The 22872-nt window shown below is 44.0% G+C and overlaps 1 protein-coding gene across 8 annotated transcripts in view; it reads right to left on the minus strand.

The window, feature by feature from the left end:
• The window catches only part of ARHGEF11 (Rho guanine nucleotide exchange factor 11), a 202775-nt gene that overhangs the window by 98572 nt on the left and 81331 nt on the right, over window positions 1-22872 (minus strand). For 7 of the 8 annotated variants that reach the window (XM_030187312.1, XM_030187311.1, XM_030187315.1 and 4 more), the window contains 6 exons: window positions 16319-16417; window positions 16033-16082; window positions 14596-14653; window positions 8751-8929; window positions 8586-8657; window positions 6798-6917 (listed from right to left, as the gene is read on the minus strand). In XM_030187312.1, coding sequence (XP_030043172.1) covers window positions 6798-6917; window positions 8586-8657; window positions 8751-8929; window positions 14596-14653; window positions 16033-16082; window positions 16319-16417 — 578 coding nt within the window. The remainder of the gene's footprint in view (window positions 1-6797; window positions 6918-8585; window positions 8658-8750; window positions 8930-14595; window positions 14654-16032; window positions 16083-16318; window positions 16418-22872) is intronic. The other variant, XM_030187316.1, reaches the window with a different exon arrangement.

Below are 22872 nucleotides of genomic sequence, written 5' to 3' on the forward strand. Positions count from 1 at the left end.
TCACGCAGGGTAATTTTATGAAGAGAGTGGACACGCCAGAGAGAGCGGACAATATGAGACGTGATCTACAAAGATTAGAATAAAGGTCTAATGTTTGGCAGTTCAAATTTAATGCAAAGAAGTATAGAGGGTGTAGAAACCCAAAACAGTTGTATTTACTAGGGGGTGAGAGGCACGGACTGGGCGAGGGACCTTGGGGTGATACTGCCAGAGGAAATGTGACAAGGCAAAGGTGGTGGCTGTAACTACAAGGATGCTAGGCTGCACAGAGAGAGGCATATCCATTAGAAAAACGGAGGTGTTAAGGAGAAATTAGATCATACCTGATAATTTTCTTTCTGTTGGTCCTTCCCACTATTCTAGATCCTGTGGGATAGTTGTGTCCATCAGCCAGCAGGTGGAGATAAAGAGCTGAAAACTGAGCCGAGACATATCTCTTGGCATCCACTCCACCTCCTCAGTATTTACATAAACAAGCAGTAAGGATAAACTCAGAATAAACACAACAACCTTAAACAACTTGCTAACCTAACACTAACCAGATGAGCAAACATGTGTGGGCCTGTCATCTCTGGACAACTTGTAGAAAACAAGAGATATGCAGGAAGCACCATGAAAAGTAACCGTCATTATTTGACCCATTACCTTGCACCAGTGCGTTTTTTTCTAGTGAAAAAAGGTGCTGGTACTCAAAAGCCAGGCCACCCTTTAGGGGTGGGGTGATCACTGAGGGACCCACCCCACCATAGCCAGGATCCCTGCAACCAGTTACAAAATCTGTGACAAGGCAGAATTGGTGTGTAGAGCCTGAGCTCTCATTAAAACTTGGGGACCATGGGTCAATTTTAGCAGACAATGGAAAAGGTGCCGATACTCAGTACCCCCATGTACCCCCTCAAAAAAAAGCCCTGCTTTGCACCAACTAAACATCTCAGAAACCAAGTGGAAAGAAAAATATCAGGTAATATCTAATTTCTCCTTCCATTACATAGATATTCCAGAACTTGTGGAATGTTTAAAAGAAATCTCAAGATTGGGTAGGATCCTGGCGCCACATAACCCTGAGAACCGAAGCACACCCCAACGTCCATCCTGTAGTGCTTGGCAAAGGCATGCAGTATCAACCATGTCACCGCCTTGCAAATATCCATCGAAGACAGTAAGGTAGTCTTCGCCCAGGATGTCACTGTATGAGGAGCCTGCTTCCCCACAAGCAAATAAGCTGAAGCGATCGGAAGCCAGGAGGCCAGGCCTCTGCTTACAAAAAGCACAGTCTGTCCAATTTGCGAAATTCATTTGTGACTTCCAGATATCCATGTACATTGAGAAACTTCAAGGAAAAATACTGAGCCTCTTCATCCTCACTGCGAAAGAACGGAAGCTCCACAGATTAGTTGAGATGAAATGCCGATACCACTTTCAGAAGAAAGGAAAGAAGGAAACAGGTGAAGGGAGACCCCCACCTCTGAAAAGCAGAGAAAAGGATCCCGATATGAGAGAGCCTGAAGTTCCGAAACCTTACTTGCCAACACAACAGCCACCAAGAACACTGTCATTAGCATAAGATCTTTCAAGGCGGCCTTCTGGAGTGGATCAAAAGGAGGCCTCTGAAGAGCCTGAAGGACACAGTGTATGAAAGGGAGGCCCATAAGAGGCAATCTCCCCACAAGAAATCGAACGATACCCGGGTGAGCCGCAAGAGATGTCTTCTGTAGTCGGCCCCTGCAACAGGTCAAAGCGCAACCTGAACATTTACAGAAGACCTGCTTGGAAAAATGCTAGGATGTGCATAAGCTGAGCAGAGAAAAGAGAACGTCTACGCTCAGAACATCAGCTCTCGAATGCTCTCCACAACCTCACATATGCCATGGATACAGAGCGTTTCCAAGCCTGAAGAAAAGTAGCAATAACTGAATTAGAAAAACTTTTCATCTCAACTGAGCCCTTTCAATGGCCATGCTGTAAGACCAAAGGGGAACAGATCCTCCATGAGCACTGGACCTTGCTTCAGTAGGCCATGTAACCTGCGGAAGATGTCCAGCAGTTGAATCAGGTCCACATACCACGACCACAGCCAATCCAGGGCTACGAGAATTAGTCAACCCCAGTGCAATGAAATTCCTTTCAACACGTGGCCTACCATGGGCCGAGGAGGGAAGACATTCAGTAGATAGGTCTCTGGCCAGGGCTGCAGTAGGGTATCAATCCCTAATCGAGCCAAGTTCTTTCCAATGGCCAAAGAATTTAAACACTTAGGCATTCCTGTTTGTTGTCATCAAGTCCAAAAGCAGAGAACCCCATTGGTCCACTATCACCTGAAAACCCTGGCTAGATAGATCCCATTCTCCCAGGTCCAAAGAGTGCCTACTAAAGAAGTTCACCTCCACATTCAAGGACCCAGTGATGTGAACTACCGACAATCACAGAAGATATTTCTCTGCCCAACTCATGAGGGAGGCCACCTCCACTACCACTGGATGGCTGCGAGTCCCACCTGGCTTGTTGATAATAAGCCACCACCGTCACATTGTTGGAGAAAATTCAAACTGAGGCCCCTGCCAGAAAGGGAGTGAAGTCACACAAGGCATTCCGCACTGCCCTGAGCTCCAAGCGATTTATCAACCACCAAAACTCTTATTCCATCCAGGTGCCCTGTGCCAGATGGAACTTGTGATGAGCTCCTCAACCCGACTTGCTGGCGTCCACTTAACCACCTTCCATTGTGTTATCGGAAGGAAACTCTGACAAATTCCTGGGCGACAGTCAATCACCACTGCATACTCCGTCTGGCAACCAGCATCCAAGGAAGATGAAGCTCATAGTTCTGTGGCAAAGGAGACCAATGGTTGAGAAAAGACTCCTGTAATGGCTGCGTATGAGCCCTTGTTTATTTCACCAATTCCATCGCCATTGTCATTGACCCCAGAACCTGGACGTAGTCCCAGACCCTGGGCCTGCCTTGACTGAGGAGAAAATGAAAGCTGAACCAGCTTTGACCTCCTGTGTTCCGTGAAGATCTTTTCCCTTGGTGTCAAATAGAATGCCTAGATACTCCAGCGTCTGCAATGGAATTAGTCTGCTCTTCTCAAAATTTATCACCTAACCCAGGGCCAGATGTGATTGGCTCAGAGACTTCCAGGTCTCTCAGCTGAGTGAAGCACAGCCAAAAAAGATGTTTTTATTATTGCGGGGGGGGGGGGGGGGGGGGGGGGGGGGGAATGACGGCCAAAATGGACGTTTTTATTGGATGGGCGTCCTCAACTGCACTGTCCTCTGGATCGAGTCGCATCGGAGGGGGTGAGCAGTGTGGCGTCTTCGGGGGGGAGGGGGGGGAATGATGGCCAAAATAGACGTCTTTTTTGAAGCGGGGCACTTTTTGTTTGTTTTTCAGTGAAGGACGTCCATAAAGGACATCCCTGACAAGCACTTGACAAGCACCTCCCTTGTACTGAAATTGTTAAGGAAGAAGGTATTAGAGAACGAGAGAGGGACAACTGCACAACAGCTGTCCGTGTTTCTCCCCACCAGGCTCTTTGTCCTCACCCAAGCAGTATGTCGCTCAGCAACAGCAAGAAAGAACTTTCCAACATGCAGTCTATTCATTTCATGGATAGAAGTGTTGCTCCCCCTCCCCTGAGTCTCCCCATGAACCGAAACGTTTCAAACTACAAATAACCTCAGCAACAGCGGGTAGAGTCTGCATGCCAGGTTTGGTGGCCATAGCTCTTCGGAGGCTGGAGGAGTTCAGAAATGGACAAACAAACACACGCATATAGACAGCACTAAATGATGAAGTAGATATAATAGGCATCTCAGAACCTTAGTGGAAAAAGGACAATCAATGGGAAACAGGGTACAAATTGTATTGCAATGAAAGGATGAAATTGGAGGAAGGGGTTGTACTGTATGTTGAAGAGGGAATTGAGTCAAATAAAATAAACATTCCACATGAAGCAGCGTGGAATCATTATGGATAGAAATTCCATGTGTGAAGGGAAGGAGTATTCTTGTAGGCCGTACTACCACCCGCCGGGACATAATGAACAGACAGATGAAGAAAGGAAAGCTGGCAAACTGGGCAACACTATAATAATGGGTGATTTCAATTACCCCAATATTGACTGGATAAATATTACATCAGGGAGTGCCAGAGATAAAATTTATAGATGCAAAAAACAACTGGTCCTTGGAGCAACTGGTCCAAGAACTGACAAGAGGAGGAGCCATTTTGGATCTGGTCCTTGGTGGCATGCAGTGAATAGTGTGAGAGGTGGAGATGTTGGGCAAACAGTGATCAGGTTTGAGCTACTATCTGCGATGAACCTACAAAGGAAATCTACTGTAGATGCATTTAATTTTCGAAAGGGTGACTATAATAAAATGAGGAAAATGGTTAAGGATAAGCTAAAAGGATCTGCAAAAATCAGGACAATAAATCAGGTGTGGACATTATTCAAAAATACCATCTTGGAAGCCAGGAACAGATGCATTCCACGTATTTGCAAAAGTGGAAAGAGAAAACGACAACCAGTCTCCATATCGTTCCATGTTGCGACCTCACCTTGAGAACTGTGTTCAGTTCTGGTTGCTGTTATCTCAAAAAACATATAACAAAATTAGAAAAGGTTCAAAGAAGAGCAACCAAAATGATAATGGGGATGGAACTCCTCTCATATGAGGAAAGACTAAAGAGGTTAGAGCTCTTCAGCTTGGGCAGATGAAGGGGGGATATGACTGAGGTCTACAAAATCCTGAGTAGTGTAGAATGAGTAGAAGTAAATCGACTTTTTACTCGTTCTAAAAGTACAAAGACTAAAGGACACTCAAGGAAGTTACATGGAAATACTTTTAAGACAAATAGGAGGAAATACAAGAGACAGATGAGGGGGGATATGACTGAGGTCTACAAAATCCTGAGTAGTGTAGAATGAGTAGAAGTAAATCGACTTTTTACTCGTTCTAAAAGTACAAGACTAAAGGGCTCTCAAGGAAGTTACATGGAAATACTTTTAAGACAAATAGGAGGAAATATTTTTTTCACGCAACGAACAGTTAAGCTCTGGAATGTAGGATGCAGTAACAGCAGTTATCATATCTGAGTTTAAAAAAGGTTTGGAGGAAAAGTTCATAGTCTGCTATTGAGACAGACATGGGGAAGCAACTGCTTGCCCTGGGATTGGTAGCATGGAATGTTGCCATGATCTGGGTTTCTGCCGGCTACTTGTGACCTGGTTTGGTCAATGTTGGAAACAGGATACTGGACTAGATGGACCATCAGTCTGACCCAGTATGGCTGCTCTTATGTTCTCATGTTTAAATACTTAATGTATTAGTATGCAAACTAATCTTTTTCAGAGACGGGAAAGTGGTAGAAGGTCGTGAGTTGAGGTTGCAGGGTGGGAGACTTAGCAGCAATGTCAGGAAATACTTTTTTCACTGAAAGAGTGGTGGATGCCTAGAAAACCCTTGAACGGGAGGTAAATGGCAAAAGATCAAGATCAAGGCTGGGGAGGGCTTTGATGGCAACTCCAGTAGCTAAGAGGTAGGACCAGTGCCGGGCAACCTTCTACAGTCTGTGCCCAAAATTGGCAGGGAGAGTCAGAGATTAAGTACACCAGTGTTTACTCATGAAGAAGTAGAACCCTGTGCAGAGCACTAGATATAACTCTGGCCACTTTGTTTGGCAGACTGGTTGGACGGTGCAGGTCTTTATCTGCCGACATTTACTGTGTTACTATTTTATTTCTGCATGTATGTGGCTACATATGGGCATATATGGCCTCTTATAAAATGCCAACCACTGTAGAAGTACACGCCAAGACATGACGGTATGTATTTTGCTGGTAGGCGTGTACAAGGGCGGAGTTTGGGCATAGCGTGCATAGATTATAAAATACAGTAATCCACGCCAGGTTGAGAGCAGATGTAAATGTTTGTACCTGCAAGGTAAGCATGAATTCTTCTGTTTATGCTTGTGTTTTATAAAGTAACATAGTAGATGACAGCAGAAAAAGACCTGCACGGTCCATCCAGTCTGCCCAAGAAATGTGCCACTTTTCTGTGTATACTTTACCTTGATTTGTACCCGTCTTTTTCAGGGCACAAGGTATCCACATATTTTTACAATAGAGTGCTTATATAGGAGCAGGGCAGGTAGGTGTAAGGGGATTAGGTACTCAAGGCAAACCTTCACCCTTGAGCCCCACCAATAACCTTTCAGGCCTCTGAGCCTTCCCCAACCATCATGATCATCCCAATACCATTCCTCCCTGTTGGTAAATCACCCCCAATTTCTTTTACTTTGAGTGGATGTCTGGACCTATTGTTTTGCTTTGAATGCATTAACTCTTTGGCACCCCCTATAAGCTGATGCTGTAGACAACTGCTTAGTCCTGCCTAATGGTTGGGCTGGCCCTGCATAGGTACCTACTTGTCCTCTTACCCTCAACGTGTGCACAACTTTACACAACATATATCCTCAGGACACACAAACTGTATCTATTCTAATAGAAAGATGTTGGCACCTTTTGGTCACTACTGGTATTTACAGTCTTGTACTTAATGCTGGGAAATGCATCTCCATGCCTCCATGAAGGAGCAAACAGTGCACTACCCTGTAGATAACGGATTTCTTAAAAACCAAATGCCAACAGTTCCAGAAACATATACACTATTGGCATTTTCTTTATTTTTTTAATGGAATTAAATTCATTCTTTTTGCGAGACTGCACCTGCCTCTATTTATTTCTGGAATGGATCCCGGGCAGTAAAGGAGGGCCTCGGTGGGCCATGCTCACCACTACTCCACCTGTCTCCTGCTGGATCTTCAGCTGCAGCTGGTGCACTCGCCGGCGGGCTCTCTCGATCTGTTCCTCGAGGAAGGCAGAAGAGTTCCGACTATAAACATCGCACAGGCTCTACAGGGGGTGCGGGGAGAGGGATGGAAGAAAGGATGAGGCATCCCTACAGGATTTACATAGATGCTACACAGCAAGGACCCAATGCATCATGTTTACTGACAGCACATTTCTAAAGAGGAGCCAGTCAACCCTCCATATCTGCTGTTGAATATTCCTCGTATAAAACTGGGTGTGTTTATATTTTCTCTGCTCTTACTGTCTCCGTTTTCATATACGACCTTATGTACATACCCTCCCATTCTACAAATAAGGGCAAGGGGATAGGATTTGATATATTCTCTTTTTGTGGTTACAATCAGTGATTTACATATTATATACAAGTACTTATTTTGTACCTGTAGCAATGAAGGATTAAGTGACTTGACCAGAGTCACAAGGAGCTGCTGTGGAAATCGAGCCCAGTTCCCCTGGTTCTCAGACCACCAAACTACACATTAAGCTACTCCTGCTACCCGGATAGATGCCACAGAGGACATTCAGTGGCAGTATCCAGATAGCACTGCTGAATAGCTTTACAGATTACCCTGTCACTATTCGGATCAGTGTTACTATCATTATAACTATCTAGATAACTATGGGCAAAAAATCAAACATATAAATGGCAAGTGACCGTACTCACTCGCAAATGCGAAGCAGAGACTTCCCTCTCTGTCCTGCCCCTGCGTCAATACGTGATGACGGGGGCGGGACAGAGAGGGAAACTGCGTGAAGCCGCCGCCCCCCGGCCCGAGCACTCTCTTCGGTATAGAACTTACATCAGCGAAACGCAGCACACAGCTCAGCTGAGCTCCCGCCGCTCTTTCTTCCCTGCCTGTGTCCCGCCCTCGCCGACGTTACGTCACACGAGGGCAGGACACAGGCAGAGAAGGAAGGCCGACGGGAGCTCAGCTGAGCTGATCTGCGTGCTGCCTGCGTTTCGCCGATGTAAGTTCAATACCGAAGAGAGGGCCCGAGCCGGGTGTAGGGGTGGTGGGTGGTGGTGGCGACTCCGGGGGACAGGTAGCGGCGACCTCGGGGGGGGGGGGGCCTTGACAAAACCACATACTAGCCCGTTTTAACGGGCTCAACGGCTAGTGCTATATATATTTAAACAGATGTGGCTTTCCCTCGTCTATATTTAGCACACCCAAACCGTATGTGCTTGCCATCCCAACCATGCCCCCTTTCAATTTCACCATGGAAGATGTTATACACACACAAATAGTGGCTTTATGAAAAAACTATTTGCATGTGTAGATACTCCTAAAATAGTTCCCATTATCTTTGTTTTTGACTCCTCCTAACTCCATGCCAGCTGAGCTCAACTTGCTGAGGGCTGTGGAGAGAAGGTAGCTTTTCCAAAGTTTAACTCTTCAGCACTACACTGGGTGAAGAAGGGGTTGTCGCCACCCTCTTGCTGGGACCTGACCAGATCCACTAGAAAATGCACCTGAGTTCTGCTAGCCCCAGATGGGAGAGCAAAGCCTGGTCTCTAATGATGCAATGCATGGCACTATCATCAAGCCTAAAGCTGGCCCTCCCGGCAGGTTATCAGTTGAAAAAGGACATAATCGCCTCTAAGGGCTGCAAATCACACAAGAGTGAACACCAAGAGGTTGCACAATTATCCCCAGCCAGTTTTAGTGACCCTTTCAACAGATGGCTTTGTTCCGCTCACTATCATACCTGTAACTCTGTCTCTTCCTGCTGAAGCATCTTTCGCAGAATCTGAGTGGCGTGCTTTTGAACTTCTGGGTCCTGGAGTTAACAGGCAAGAAGATTTTCATCACTAGTAGATCCCTGCAGAAAAGAAAATAGTCACCCTGATTGGCCCAAGATTCTGGTTCTTACCTGAAGTGGTTTGGGACCTGTGATCCTCTGCAGGGGAGGCAATGGAGGTGGGGGAGGCGGCACTGGGGACATCTGTGTGCTCCTGGAAGCCCCTGTGGGGCCCAAGTCCTGCTGGAGCCCTGAAAGTCCCACTGAGGTAGGAGGAGAACCCAGAAGGGTCAGTGCAACGTAAGCACCAGCTGAAACAAAACAAGGAGAGAAAAAAAGCAAATATAGGCAAGCAGAGAACTATAGATTTCACTGCACCATTTTCAGGTCTTTTTTTTTTTACATTTTCTATTTTACATATAGTAAATGATGGCAGACAAATTGTCTTCTGTGGACCATTCTGAAGTCCTTTTTGGATTTTTAATGTGTTACATTACAAGTGGAGAAATGGTCTTACCCGATAATCTTCTTTCCTTTAGTCCTATCAGACCAGTCCAGAACCTGTGGATTTTATCTATCGACCAGCAAGTGAAGACAAAGAAACAAAGCAGGTGTGTGTGTGATATGCCCCTTAAGGGCACCATGCAGCCTTAGAATGCTCAGTACCTCGAATCACCAAGCAATGGTGTTAATGCTCACGATTCCGGTAAAGCATTGTATTAATTCACTGTATTTACGAAGAAGATACCATTGTCCTCTATTGACACACAATTCTCCAAATGGGTCAAGAGCCAACTGAAAATCTATCGAGATAAGCTAGAGGCATTGTAAAATAGAAGTAATTGAAAATGAGAAATAAGGAAACAGGAGAACAATTCAGAATGGAAAAATGTTCATTAATATTCAATTCTGGACTGGTCTGGTAGGATTAAAGGAAAGAAAATTAATCGGGTAAAGGAATTTCCCCTTCCTTAGAATCCATACAAGACCAGTCCAGGACCTGTGAGATGTAGCAAAACAGTTTCCAAATAGGTACTCCAAAAACCTGGTCGAACAAAGCTCAACCCAAGGAAACGAAGACTGGATACATCAAAGGAAACCAAACTCAGCTGCAAATGCAAGTACATCCAGAGCTCAGACTAGAGAAACAGACGGTGTTATTACAACCCACCTCCAACAATAAAAGATTGGTAGAAGAGAAGCAAATATTAGATAGAAAAAATCTTCCCAATTACCCACGTTGAGAAAAGAACCTGAGCTACACTGGGAAGGAGTATACAAGGTATTTCACCTTACCGATTCTACTACGTACAACTGGTCCCATGACCAATGCTCCATGTGGTGAAGAAGAAATCCTATGAAGAAAATAACTGAAATATTCCCTGAACTCACAAGAAACTTAAGATCAGATTGTAGACGAGTCTCACACCTATAAAGTGTAGGCTTACACAGGCAGCTAGCCTGGCCTAGGAGAGACTAATCCCTTAGCCAAGAGACTATGAGTATGGAATTTACCGGTAGTTACCATCTCTAGATGTTTTACTGAGTACTGGCTCAGACCAACCAAGATGACCCCATATGAATGCATTCCGAAACCTTCTCAGGAATTATAGGATGCAACTAATAAAAACTCCTGGAGCACGCTTAGGAAGAAGTTGCTCATACGTAACAGAATTCATCAGACAACCAAAAGAAAAGGGGTGGCTCTAGGAGTACATTTCAATTCTCCAGATAATTCTGTAAGCCATTTCACCGCTCTTTGAACTAGAAGGAAAAGTAGGATACTATGCTCTGCTGCCATCAGGAAGAGGGCACGACGGCTGTAAGGCAATTAGGCAGCACTTGGAAGGGTGAGGGGCGAGGCTTGAGGCTTATGACCACTCAGGAATACAGGTTCCTCCTACAGATTAACATCTCTCATAGCCCATCCGAGAGTTATCTGGATTTCAAGCTTAGAAAATAAGGGTCACCAGCGTCTCTTTCCCATATAACCTTCTCAATGAGGTGCTACCTCTTTCTAAGGAGGCAATTTCCCTCGGCCTGTTGAACTGGCTGTCTCCTTCTCGTCTTGCCCCAGTCAGTAGAATGCTCTAGCATCACAAACATTGTCAAAGGCAATCTGTGGTTGTTCCCATGCAGATTACAGCATGGTAAGCAGCTACATGGTAAGCTGTATTGTACAAAAGCATTAGCATCAAATCTATGCTACTTGAATGTTCTAATGGAAGGAGTTCCAACCCCTTTATCATTTTGGTCACTCTTCTTTGAACCTTTTCTAATTCCACTATATCTACATTTGAATACAGCCAGCAGAGACGGAGCTTGATGCACTGACTCAGGCAGTTTATACACTTGCTGAGCGACCAAAATGATAAAGAGGATGGAACTCCTTCCCTAAGAGGACAGGCTAAAGAAGTTAGGTCTCTTCAGCTTGGAAAAGAAACAGCTGAGGGGAGATATGATTGAGGTCTACAAATTCCTGAGTGTTGTAGAACGGGTAATAGCGAATCGATTTTTCAGTCTTTCAAAAAGTACAAAGACCAGAGCAGACTCAATGAAATTACATGGAAATACTTTTAAAACAAATAGGAGGAAATATTTTTTCACTCAACGAGTAAGCTCTGAACTCCTTCCAGGGTAAAAGCTGAAAACAGTGGTGAACAAGGGATGGGAAGGCGGGAGGGGGATAAGAACTCGGATTCCTCCGAGTATCATCCCTGCTTCATCTTTTTTTTTTTTTTTTTTTTAAAACATTTATTTATGGAATGGAGCTTAAAACCTCAAGTTACGCAAGACAAACAGTTGCGCAACTATTCTTTATGCATTGGTTACATCTAAGTTAGACTATTATATTATATAAGCTGGACTCTCGTCTATCGCCCTTAAACTTCAAACGGTTCAGAACACTGCCATATCTATGCTTTCCCATGCCCGCCAATATGATCATGTTACCCTCTGTTGAAACAACACCATTGGCTCCCTGCCAAATTCCGTACAGAGACCAAGATTCTCACCTTGGCTTTTAAAAATCTCTTCGCTGTGGTGCTCTTTCTTACCTTGCGTGTTTGATTTCTATGTATAGGCCTCCTCGTACCCTTTGTTCCTCTCCACACCCCCCGGTATTTAATTAGGCTTGAATCCACATGCCGTTCAGATTTCTTTTCTATTGCACCTTTTCTTTGGAACTCCCTCCCTACTGATATTCGTTCTGAATTATCCTATCTTCAGTTCCGGAGTCTTCTGAAGGTGCACGTATTTTCTCATGTCGCCATGGACACCTGAGCATGGGTAATTTTCTGGCAGCATCAACCATATCATTTTTCTATGCCTATGTCATCCTCCATTGTTTTGGTATTCATTTTTAAGTTACTTTTCTGAGGTTACTATCTTTTTGACGTATACTCAGATGTATTTTTACATTCGTATTACATATATAGCCTTTTGCTTATCTGAAGTTTGTTGATACATACAAGTTTATTTATCGATGTATGTTTATTTTGTTTGTAGACTCTTGATACAGGCCTAGCGGCCAAAACACAATTCGTGTTGAGTCTTTTTTTTTTTTTTTTTTTTAACCCCAATAAAGTTTCTGTATCACTCCGTTTGCTTTAGGACTTTTTTTGTCTCCTTTGCTGCTGTTTTTGCTTGCTTGGTGCAAAGGTTTGTTGTTCTTTGTGTTTCTGATTTTTTCCTCCAACACAATCTTCTTTTCAAAGTCCCTCTTTGCCTTTCTTGTCAGTGCTTTGTATTTGAATTGCCATTCCTTATGTGGTTTTCTATTATTTTCAGTCGAATCCTTCTTCCATTTCCAGAAGGATTTTCTTTTAGCTTTAATAGCTTTCTTCACTTTACTTTTTCCTTCCTCCTTTTTTAATATATGGAATACAACTGGTCTGGGCTTCCAAGATGGTATATTTTAACAGCATCTACAACCGATGTTAATTTTTGACCTTTACTGCTGCTCCTCTTAAATTTTGTTTTTTTTTTACCATTCTCCTCATTTTATCATAATCTTCTTTTTGAAAGTTAAATGCTAACATACTGGATTTTCTCTGTGTACTTAGTTCAGTTAATGAATCAAATCTGATCATATTATGATCACTATTATTAAGTGGCCCCAGCACCATTACCTCCTGCACCAGATCATGTGCTCCAGTAAGGACTAGGTCTAGAATTTTTCCTCCTCTTGTTGGCTCCTTTACCAGCTACTCCCATAAAGCAGTCCTTGATTTCTTGAAGGGATTTTACCTCCCTAGCATGCCCTGATGTTAAATTTACCCAGTCAATGTCAGGGTAATTGAAATCACCCATTATTACTGTGTTCCCTAGTTTGTTAGCCTCCATAATTTCTGATAACATTTCTACATGTCTGTTTATGCTGGCCAGATGGACAGTAGTACATTCCTATCACTATAATTTTCCTCTTTACCCATGGAATTTCTATCAATAGGGATTCCATGATGTCTTTTGTGTCCTGCAGAATTTTTAGTCTATTTGATTCAAGGCCCTCCTTAACGTACAATGCTACCCCCTCCACCAACCTGATCCACCTTATCACTGCAATATAATTTGTACTCTAGTATGACAGTGTCCCACTGGCTGGTTAGCTTCCTTCCACCAGGTCTCAGAGATGCCTATTATACCTATCTTTTTCATTTAGTGCAATATATTCTAATTCTCATCTTATTTCTTAGGCTTCTGGCATTTGCATACAGATTTTCTTCCTAATGATATGTCCATTGCCCTCTTTTTACTCTCTCTTACCCTTTTCCTATTTCTTCTTCCTCTGTTCCTTCTATCATATTTCATGAAATTGTAATTGTTTAATAACTGGTCTGACTATAGCCTTTGAGTCTGCATACCTGTGGAAAAAAAGTGGGATGTAAATGTGCAAATAAAAAAAAAAATATATATATATATATATATATATATATATATATATATATATATATATATATAAAACAATGTTTGTTGTTCCTATTTACAACTTGCTCAGCAGTTGGTAGTGATTATTTTTGATCTTTAAAATCTATCTGATCTTTATTTAAAGACACCTGGGGGCTCATTTTCAAAGCACTCAGACTTACAAAGTTCCATAGGTTACTATGCAAGTCTAAGTGCTTTGAAAATATGCCTCCTGGTCTACTATGATCTCGATTGCAACCTTGCCCTATCTTCTCTGTTTTGGTGATATCTTTTAAAGATACCTTGCTCCAAACCATGCACATTTGAGCGACTATCGGCTCTATCTCCTTAGAAGTCAGCAATTTGGTTCCACATTGCAACCAGCTGGTCACTCGCTCCTTTACTTTTTTTTTTTTTTCTTTTTTTTTGTGAGAGTAAATGGGAAAGGAGAAAAGAATATAGTTTTCTTCAGAGCTGGGAGAGCCCTAGAATGAGAATTGAATCTGGATCCTTCCAGGTATCTCCCCATGGCTCTAGTGGCAGAGACAAAACAGATAAGACAACCTACCTACCCCGTTCTCTAACTGGGCTCAGAAGTAAATCTCTACACCAATATAACACTGCACTAGCGATGCCTGTCTACCATCTGATGGAGACAAACTGAAGAAAGGCTGGCTACACAGTGCTACGTGTAGGGCAAGGGTCACAAATATTTGTCTTCTGTCTTCATCTGCTGGTAGAGGACATAACCTCTTCATCTGGACTGGTCTGGTAGATAAGGAAACCATACAACATAGGTTTTTCTATCCCCCCCCTTTCTACAATCAATACTTTGCTGCCCAGCTCTACAACTTTCCATCCAGCCCACTCAATCACTAATACGCTTTCTTTCATGGCCAGCGTTCCAGCACTTCCGTGAACAGAGAACAGAAAGCATTCATAGCAAGCACAATACTCAGCATTCCTTCTCCTGCATAAAAAAGATATCGCAGGCAGTTAACTATGTGCACCATCTCTTCATGAATTACTGAAATGAGCAAGACACCATGCCAGACCCCTTTCCCAAACTTACATTTGATGAGTTTCACCACTTCCAGGTGGGAGCTGTTTGCCACCAAGGTGCCATTCACCTGTGGATCAGACCAGGGTTAGCGAGAGGGCTGTGCCAGCAAGGTAAGAGAAGAGGGGTGAAGACATCAAGACTATGGAAATAAGGTAGAAGCACATTTGTGCCAAAGAAACATATTCAATATATCCGCAAATAAGACCGCTTGAATTACCCAACTGTACCAGAGAACTGCGGCCTTCTCCTACTCTCTTCTCCTACCACTTAAGTCCCTTTCTGTCTGTCCTATGCATGCTTGAATTCTGCAATCATCACTGGAAGGTATAGGATATAGGAATCCTACTAACAAAACAAAAGACAAATATTTTGCAACAAAGAGAGAAAGAATGGTTGTGGTAACCTGTGGTAAAGCAAACATCAGAGAAACTAAAGAAATTCAGTGAAGGATTCAAGAGATGATATGCAGACTGGGCCTTTTCTTTCCCCCAATAATAGCTTTTTATTTTAAAATCAAGATGAAGTTGCAAAGGTATGCAAAATACACAACTTCTAAGGGTATTTTAGGTTGTCATGAGGCATGTGAGAGGGAAAAGAGCACAAACAAGATGCCTTGCCACCAGGGGCGTATCTGCGTGGGGCCACGGGGCCTGGGCCCCCGCAGATTTCGCCCTGGACCCCCCTATCGCCGCCAACCCTCCCCCACCGTTGCCATGGGTACCTTTGCTGGCGGGGGACCCCAACCCCCGCCAGCCGAGGTCCGCTTCCTCCTGCCGCTTTTAAGTCCTAGGCTCCGTCACTCCGTGCTGTTCAAAGAAGCTCTGCTACCTCAATCCACTTTCGGAGTCTGACGTCGCTGCACGTTGTACGTGCAGGACGTCAGACTCACAGAAACAGAGTCTGTGAGTCTGACGCCGATGTCAGACTCCGAAAGTGGATTGAGGTAGCAGCGCCAGCTTCTTTGAACAGCACGGAGTGACGGAGCCTAGGACGAAGAACTTAAAAGCGACAGGAGGAAGCGGACCTCGGCTGGGGCTGGCGGGGGTTGGGGTCCACCGCCAGCAAAGGTAGGTGACGGCGGCGGGGGGGGGGGGGGGTCGGCAATGGTGGCCGGGGGGGGGGGGGGGGGGGGGCTATAATGTGCCCCCTCACTCTGGCTCCGGCCCCTGCTACCACCGACTTTCAGATACCCCCCTGCTTGCCACCCAATCTGAGCCTTTTCTGAAAAAGAAAAGCAGGAGGATTTAACGAGAAGGTCCATATTTTTGTCTGGACTTTGCTGACAGCATCTCACCAACAGTTCAAAATGAATAAAATCCAGTTAGAGATGGGGAAGGTAGATGTTCCCAGTCATTTATGCCCTTGTGTAGGGATATTTTCTTTTTCACCCTGCACTTCATTTCAAAAAAAAAACAAAAAACAAAGAAAATAAAATGAAACCCTTACTTTGACTATTCGGTCTCCCTCCTGCACACCAGCTCTCATGGCGGCTCCTCCTGTAACACAGCAAAATAAAAGTCCTCTAGCATCCATATCGAGAAATCCAACCAAACCAACCCTACAGATGGTGTGGGGATGCCTTCAGCGCTGATGAACTCCAACTAAATGACCTCGATTAGTTTATGGGTGTTTTTTTTGTTTGTTTGTTTAACCCACATGCAAAAGCATCCTAAAAAAGGGGTCACTAAACTGGACACTGAGATAGGATGGCAGACGGAGCATGATCACTCACCTGGCCGGACAGATTGAACCAGGACAATGCGATCTCCACTAACTGTGAAACCGAATCCATGTTGATCTTTTTGAACAATGACACAGCGCTGCACTAAACCTAAAACCAGAAGAAACGACAAGAATGAACTAGAATTGGGTCTCCACATTAGTACGCATAGTGCTCTTAAGCAAAATTATGACGAGAACAAGAGGTGCGGAGGGAAAAGGCATGGAGCTGTGTTTCTCTATAAGAATGTATTCCTTATGCAGCCAACACATCTATAGCAGGGGGTGCTGCAAGGCAGAACAAGTGCATTGGCCAAGCTGTGTGTGTGTGTGGGCGGGGGTCTTATTTTTATTTAGCTTGACTTAATTAACAGCCCAACCACAGCTCAAAACAATGTACACACAAAAAATATCTAATAATCATAAAAAATTAAGAATAGCAATTCTTACTGTACACCACCTTGAGTGAATTCCTTCAAAAATGCAGTAAAATCCTAATAAATAAAAAATAAATAAATAAATTCTGGGTAAGACTGATGGTCCATCTAGCCCAGTATCCTGCTTCCAACAGTGGCCAATCCAGGTCCCAAGTACCTGGCAGAACCCCAAAGAGTAGCAAGATTCCATTCAGAATCCCAAGTACATAAGTGTTGCCATACTGGGACAGACCAAAGGTCCATCAAGCCCAGCATCCTGTTTCCAACAGTGGCCAATCCAGGTCACAAGTACCTGGCAGAATCCCAAATAAGTAACAAGATTCAATGCTACCAATCTCAGGACAAGCTGTGGCATCCCCCATGTCTATCGCAATAGCAGACTATTGATTTTTCCTCCAGGAAATTGTCCAAACTTTTTATTTTTTTACCCGGATATGCTAACCGCTGTAACCACATCCTCTGGCAATGAATTCTAGAACTTAACTATGTGTTGAATAAAAAAAATATTTCCTCCTGTTCATTTAAAAGCATTACCATGTAATTCACCAATCTGCTACATTTCTTTGAAGGGCTGAATAAATATGTGGATAAAGGTGTGCCTGTCAATACTAAATATCTGGATTTTGAAAAGGCATTTACCAAACTACCTCATGAAAGACTCCTGAGGAACATGTCATGGGATAGGAGGTAACAGCTGGTTAAAAGATAGAAAACAAAGAGTAGATTTAAATGGTCCATGTTCTTAATGGAGAAGGGTAGATAGTTCCCCAGGGGGTCTGTGCTAGGACTGCTGTTTTTTTAAACATATTTATAAATGAGCTAGAGATAGGAATAACTAGAGAAGTACCGTATTTTTCGGACTATAAGACACACTTTTTTCCCCCCAAATTTGGGAGGAAAATGGGGGGTGCGTCTTATAGTCCGAAGGTAGAGATTTGGCTGGCAGCCCGCCTGCCCTCCCTCCCTCCGAGTTCGGGATCGCCCTCCCCCCGGCCCTGTCACCACTTCTCCCTACTCACGCGATCTTCCCTGGTGGTCTAGTGACGTCGGGGCAGGAAAGAGCCCCCTCTTTCCTGCCCAGCGCGCTGCTCTCCATCCTCCTGTATGCAGCCTGACGGTCTCGGCGAGATTCAAAATGGCCGCCGAGACTTCAATTCTTGGTGGCCATTTTGAATCTCGCCGAGATCGTCAGGCAGCAATGCATACAGGAGGATGGAGAGCAGCACACTGGGCAGGAAAGAGGGGGCTCTTTCCTGCTCCGACGTCACTAGGGAAGATCGCGTGAGTAAGGGGAGAGGTGGTGACAGGGCCGGGGAGGGGGGAGGAGGTAACCCTGAGGGCGATCCCGAACTTGGAGGGAGGGATTCGGACAAGACGCACCGGAGCACCTAGGTTTTAGAGGAGGGAAAAAGCAAATTTTTTTTTCCTATTTCCCTCCTCTAAAACCTAGGTGCGTCTTATGGTCCAGTGCGTCTTATAGTCCGAAAAATACGGTAACTACATTTGCCGATGACACACTAAATAACAAGAGGATTGTAAAAATTGCAAGAGGGCCTTAAGAGACTGGGAAACTGGGCATCCAAATGGCAGTTAATGTTTAATGTGAGCAAGTGCAGAGGAACCCAAACTATAGTTACATGATGCAAGGTTCCACATTAGGAGTCACGGACCAGGAAAGGGTTATAGGTGTCATCGTTGATGATATGTTGAAACCCTTTGCTCAGTGTGCAGCGGCAGCTAAGAAAGCAAATAGAATGTTAGGAATTATTAGGAAAGGAATGGAAAATAAAAATAAGAATGTTATAATACCTTTTAATCGCTCCATGGTGCAACCACACCTCAAATACTGTGTGCGATTCTGGTCACCACATTTCAAAAAAGATATAAAGGAATTAGAAAAGGTACAGAGAAGGGCGACAAAAAAGGATAAAGGGGATGGGACGACTTCCCTATGAAGAAAAGCTAAAAAGACTACGGTTTTTCAGCTTGGAGAAGTGACAATTGAGGGGAAACAGGAAAGAGGTCTATAAATATTGAATTGAGTGGAACAGGTAGTGGTGAATCACTTTTTTACTCTTTCCAAAAATACTAGGACAAGAGAGCATGCAATGAAGCTAAGTAGTAAATTTTAAACAAACTGGAAAAAATATTTCTTCACGAAACGTGCAATTAAACTCTTGAATTCGTTGCCAGAGAATGTGGTAAGAGCAGTTAGCTTAGCAGGGTTTAAAAACGGTTTGAATAATTTTCCTTGGAAAAAAAGTCCAGAAGCCATTATTAAGATGGACTTGGGAAAACCCCACTGCTTATTTCTAGGATAAGCAGTATAAAATCTGTTTCACTCTTTTGGGACCTTGCCAGGTAATTGTGACCTGGATTGGTCGCTGTTGGAAACAGGATACTGAGCTTGATGGACATTTAGTCCAGAATGGCAAACACTTATGTTCCTTAGTCTTTATACTTTTTGACTTTTTGAAAAGAGTAAAAAAAAAAAATCAATTCACTTTTACTCATTCTATATCACTCAGTATTTTGTAGACATCTATCATATCCTCCCTCAGCCCAAGAAGAGGAGCCCTAACCATCCCCTTTATCATTGTAGTCAACCTTCTTTGAATCTTTTCTAATTCCACTATATCTTTTTTGAGGTACCTAGGATCCTGTTTCCTTTTTTGGCCATCGCTGAACACTGGGCAGAATATTTCAGCATATTGTCTACCATGACACCTAGATCTTTTTCTTGAGTACCGACATGGGCATGGATAAGTAATTACAATGTACACAGGGCTTATATAAGAGAGTCATAAGCCCTGTGGACATTGTAAGGCTTGCCCGATGTCCTTAACATATAATAATTGGCAAAAACTAACAGTGATTGATCCTCTAAATATGTTGTCTATGTTATTACTTGTCCACGTCCCAAAATTGATGTGGGGTGGACCGGCAGGACAATAAGTGCCATCTTATTTTCAAGGTGATCGGGATTCCTATCTTGCTTTACGTGAGTAATATTGGATCGTTGAATTAGATGCAATAGTTCCTCAAGGACTTAATGATTACATTGAATGGAACGCTACCATCTGATTGGACGGTATTGGTGATGTCAACACATAACAAATGTCAGCTTATTCCCTTTAAGAGGCGTTTTAGCCACACTGCATTTTCAAAATGGAGGACCTTTTGTGATACCAGCTTTGGCGTCCCTGAGGAAGAAATTTTGAAACAGGAACATCTATAGGACATTGGAAACTTTGTGTATTAGCGACTAAGATGAAGACACAGATAAGTCTGCTCCTGTTAGCTTCATATCTTCCAGTGATTTGAATCTACAATTGTTATTATTTTTGTGTATTCAGGTTGGGTTATTTTTCCATGGGGCCAAAGTTGTGCCCTTAGATAAGAGGGTCCTAATTTTAGACACACATATTTTTGTGTAATTGGGCTTATTTCACGTCACTTTAATGTAGTTTTTTCACACATATTTAGAGCCTTATTTGCAGAGAGTACTATATGATGTATAGCGCTTTGTAGTGAGCCACATTAGCAGCAAATGCTCAGCTGCGGATACAGCCTATACTGAACTCTCTTTGGCTCTTCACTAAAAGGTATTATATTATACTAGTAAAAGAGGCCCGTTTCAGAGCAAATGAAACGGGCGCTAGCAAGGTTTATGTCGCCAACACCCCCCCTCCCTCCCTGGCCAACCCCTTCGTTGTTCTGCCATTGCTCTGCCCCCAACGTCATGACGTTTGAGGCGAGGGCGGGGCCCGGAGCGATTTCCCACCCCCACCCCCGCCTCCCTCCCTGCCAACCCCTTCGTTGTTCTGTCATTGCTCCGCCCTCGAGGGGCGCGGAGTGATTTTGCTGGCTTCACCACCACGAACCTTAGAACCTTTTTGAAGGAAGTCAGGGCTTGGCTTCACTGATGTCAGTGTCCTCAGAACGTTGAGGGTGAGTTTTATTATATTATATTACATACTCATATGTGTGCTTTTCAGTAAATATTGGTCTTTATATAAAAGGGATTGACTTTTTTTCTGGGTTTGATATTATTTGTCTCTCCTTGTGGAATTCTAGTTAATATATATCCTTACAATCTGAAACAGTCCCGGAGGACTGGAGGAGGGAAGATGTTGTCCCTCTGCACAAGAGCGGAAGGAGGAGGTTGGTAATTACAGACCGGACAGTCTGACCTCGGTGGTGAGTAAAGTAATCGAAATGCTTCTAAAGTGGAAGATTTGCTTTTTTTACAAGCAGGGCAGACGCGAGGCGCTGCCTGCGACACCGCTTCACAGATTTTTTTTTTTTTTAAAGCAGGGTGGTGGCAGGAGAAGAGGGCTGTCGTCTGTCGACGGAGCTGGTAGGCAGGTCGGGGGGGGGGCTCAGATGGGAGAAGGGGGGAGGGGGTTCTCAGATGGGAGAAGGGGGCTGGAACTGGGGTCTGAGAAGGGGCCATGAGGGAAAATGAGGGCCAGGCCTGGGGCTGGTGGGAAAATGGGTCTGGGGCTGAAAAGGGGGGCTCTAATGCAAGGCATGTGAATGAAGGGGGCTGGAACTGGGGGCTGAAAAGGAGGGTAGGTGGGATAAGGGGGGTAGTACTGGGACTGGGGGCTGAAAAGGGGCAGGGGCTGAAACTGTGGGGACTGGGGGCTGAAAAGGAGACAGGGAGAAGTGGCTGGGGGCTGAAGCTCGGAACTGGTGGGAGAAAAGGGCTGGGGCTGAAACTGGGGACTGGTGGAATAGTGGGGCTGAAACTGGGGGCTGAAAAGGGGGTGCAGGTGGGATAAGGGGGCTGGAACTGGGGCTGAAAAAAGGGGCAGAAAGAGGGGACAGATCCTGGATGGATGGGAGAGGGAGGGCAAATGGTGTACTGAAAGGGCAGACAGTGGATGGAAGGGAAAGGGCAGACAGTGAATGGAAGGGGGAGAAAGAGAGGGCAGACGGTGGATGGAAGGGGCAGAGATAGAGGGCAGACACTGGATGGAGGGGACAGCAGAGGGCAGACACTGGATGGCAGAGAGAGAACGAAGACAGATGTTGGATGGAAGGAAGACAGTGAAAAGAAGATGAGGAAAGCAGAAACTAGAGACAACAAACTGTGTCAGGTGTTCAGCGCTGCTGCGAGCGTCTGGTAGCTAATAATAATAATAATCATAAATAAAATATATATTTTTATTTTTTGCTTTAGGATATAGTAGTATTGCAGCTGTGTTAATAAATGTTTATAAGAGAACATGTAAATAAGGTAATCTTTTTATTGGACTAATTTTAATACATTTTGACTAACTTTCGGAGAACAAAACCCCGTTCCTCAGGTCAGGATAGGATACTGTAACAGTACTATACTGTATTGACCTGAGGACAGAGCTTTTGGCCTCTGAAAGCTAAATGTATTAGTCCAATAAAATGGTATTATTTTATTTTCTATATTTGTTAATTTGTAAAGTTGTGATTGATATTTGTTAGTTTTTTTCAAATTTACATCTGCTGTCTTTATATTTTGCACAGTACTAGGGGACAGTTTCTGTTTCTGTGGTGTTGCATTGTATGCAGAGTGTGGCATCTTGGGGGTTCAGTTTAATTTTTGTCTAAATGGAAAGTTTATGATTACTTATTCTATAGTGGATTAGGGTGTATCTGTGTGTTGTGAAAAAGACATGGCTTTCAGTTGGCATTGACTGTGCAGGATCGACGATCTGTACTATTCTGTCCGGTTTCGTTTTACAATAGGTGAATTGAAGTTCTAGTGCTCACTGTAGTGTTTAAGATGCTTTCCTTTTCCTTGTGTGACTCGTAGAAATGACTGCTTATGTTTTGTATTCTCAGCATGCCTAGTACTGGATTTTGGAAGGGGGGGGGGGGGGTGTTAAAAAATGACCAGCCCCGGGTGTCAACTACCCTAGCTATGCCACTGGAGGCAGGTCATGTCAGACGAATCCGATTGGCTTTTTTGACTGGGTGACCAAACAACTGAATGTGGAAGGCGAAAAAGATGTGGTGTACTTGGATTTTAGCAAAGCCTTTGACATGGTTCCACACAGGCGACTGATAATAAACTGAATGCCCTCGGTATGGAACCTAAAGTGACTGACTGGGTTACAAATTGGTTGAATGGAAGGAGACAGAGAGT

This window comes from Microcaecilia unicolor, chromosome 14, assembly GCF_901765095.1.
Source record: "Microcaecilia unicolor chromosome 14, aMicUni1.1, whole genome shotgun sequence".
Classification (NCBI taxonomy): Eukaryota; Metazoa; Chordata; class Amphibia; order Gymnophiona; family Siphonopidae; genus Microcaecilia; species Microcaecilia unicolor.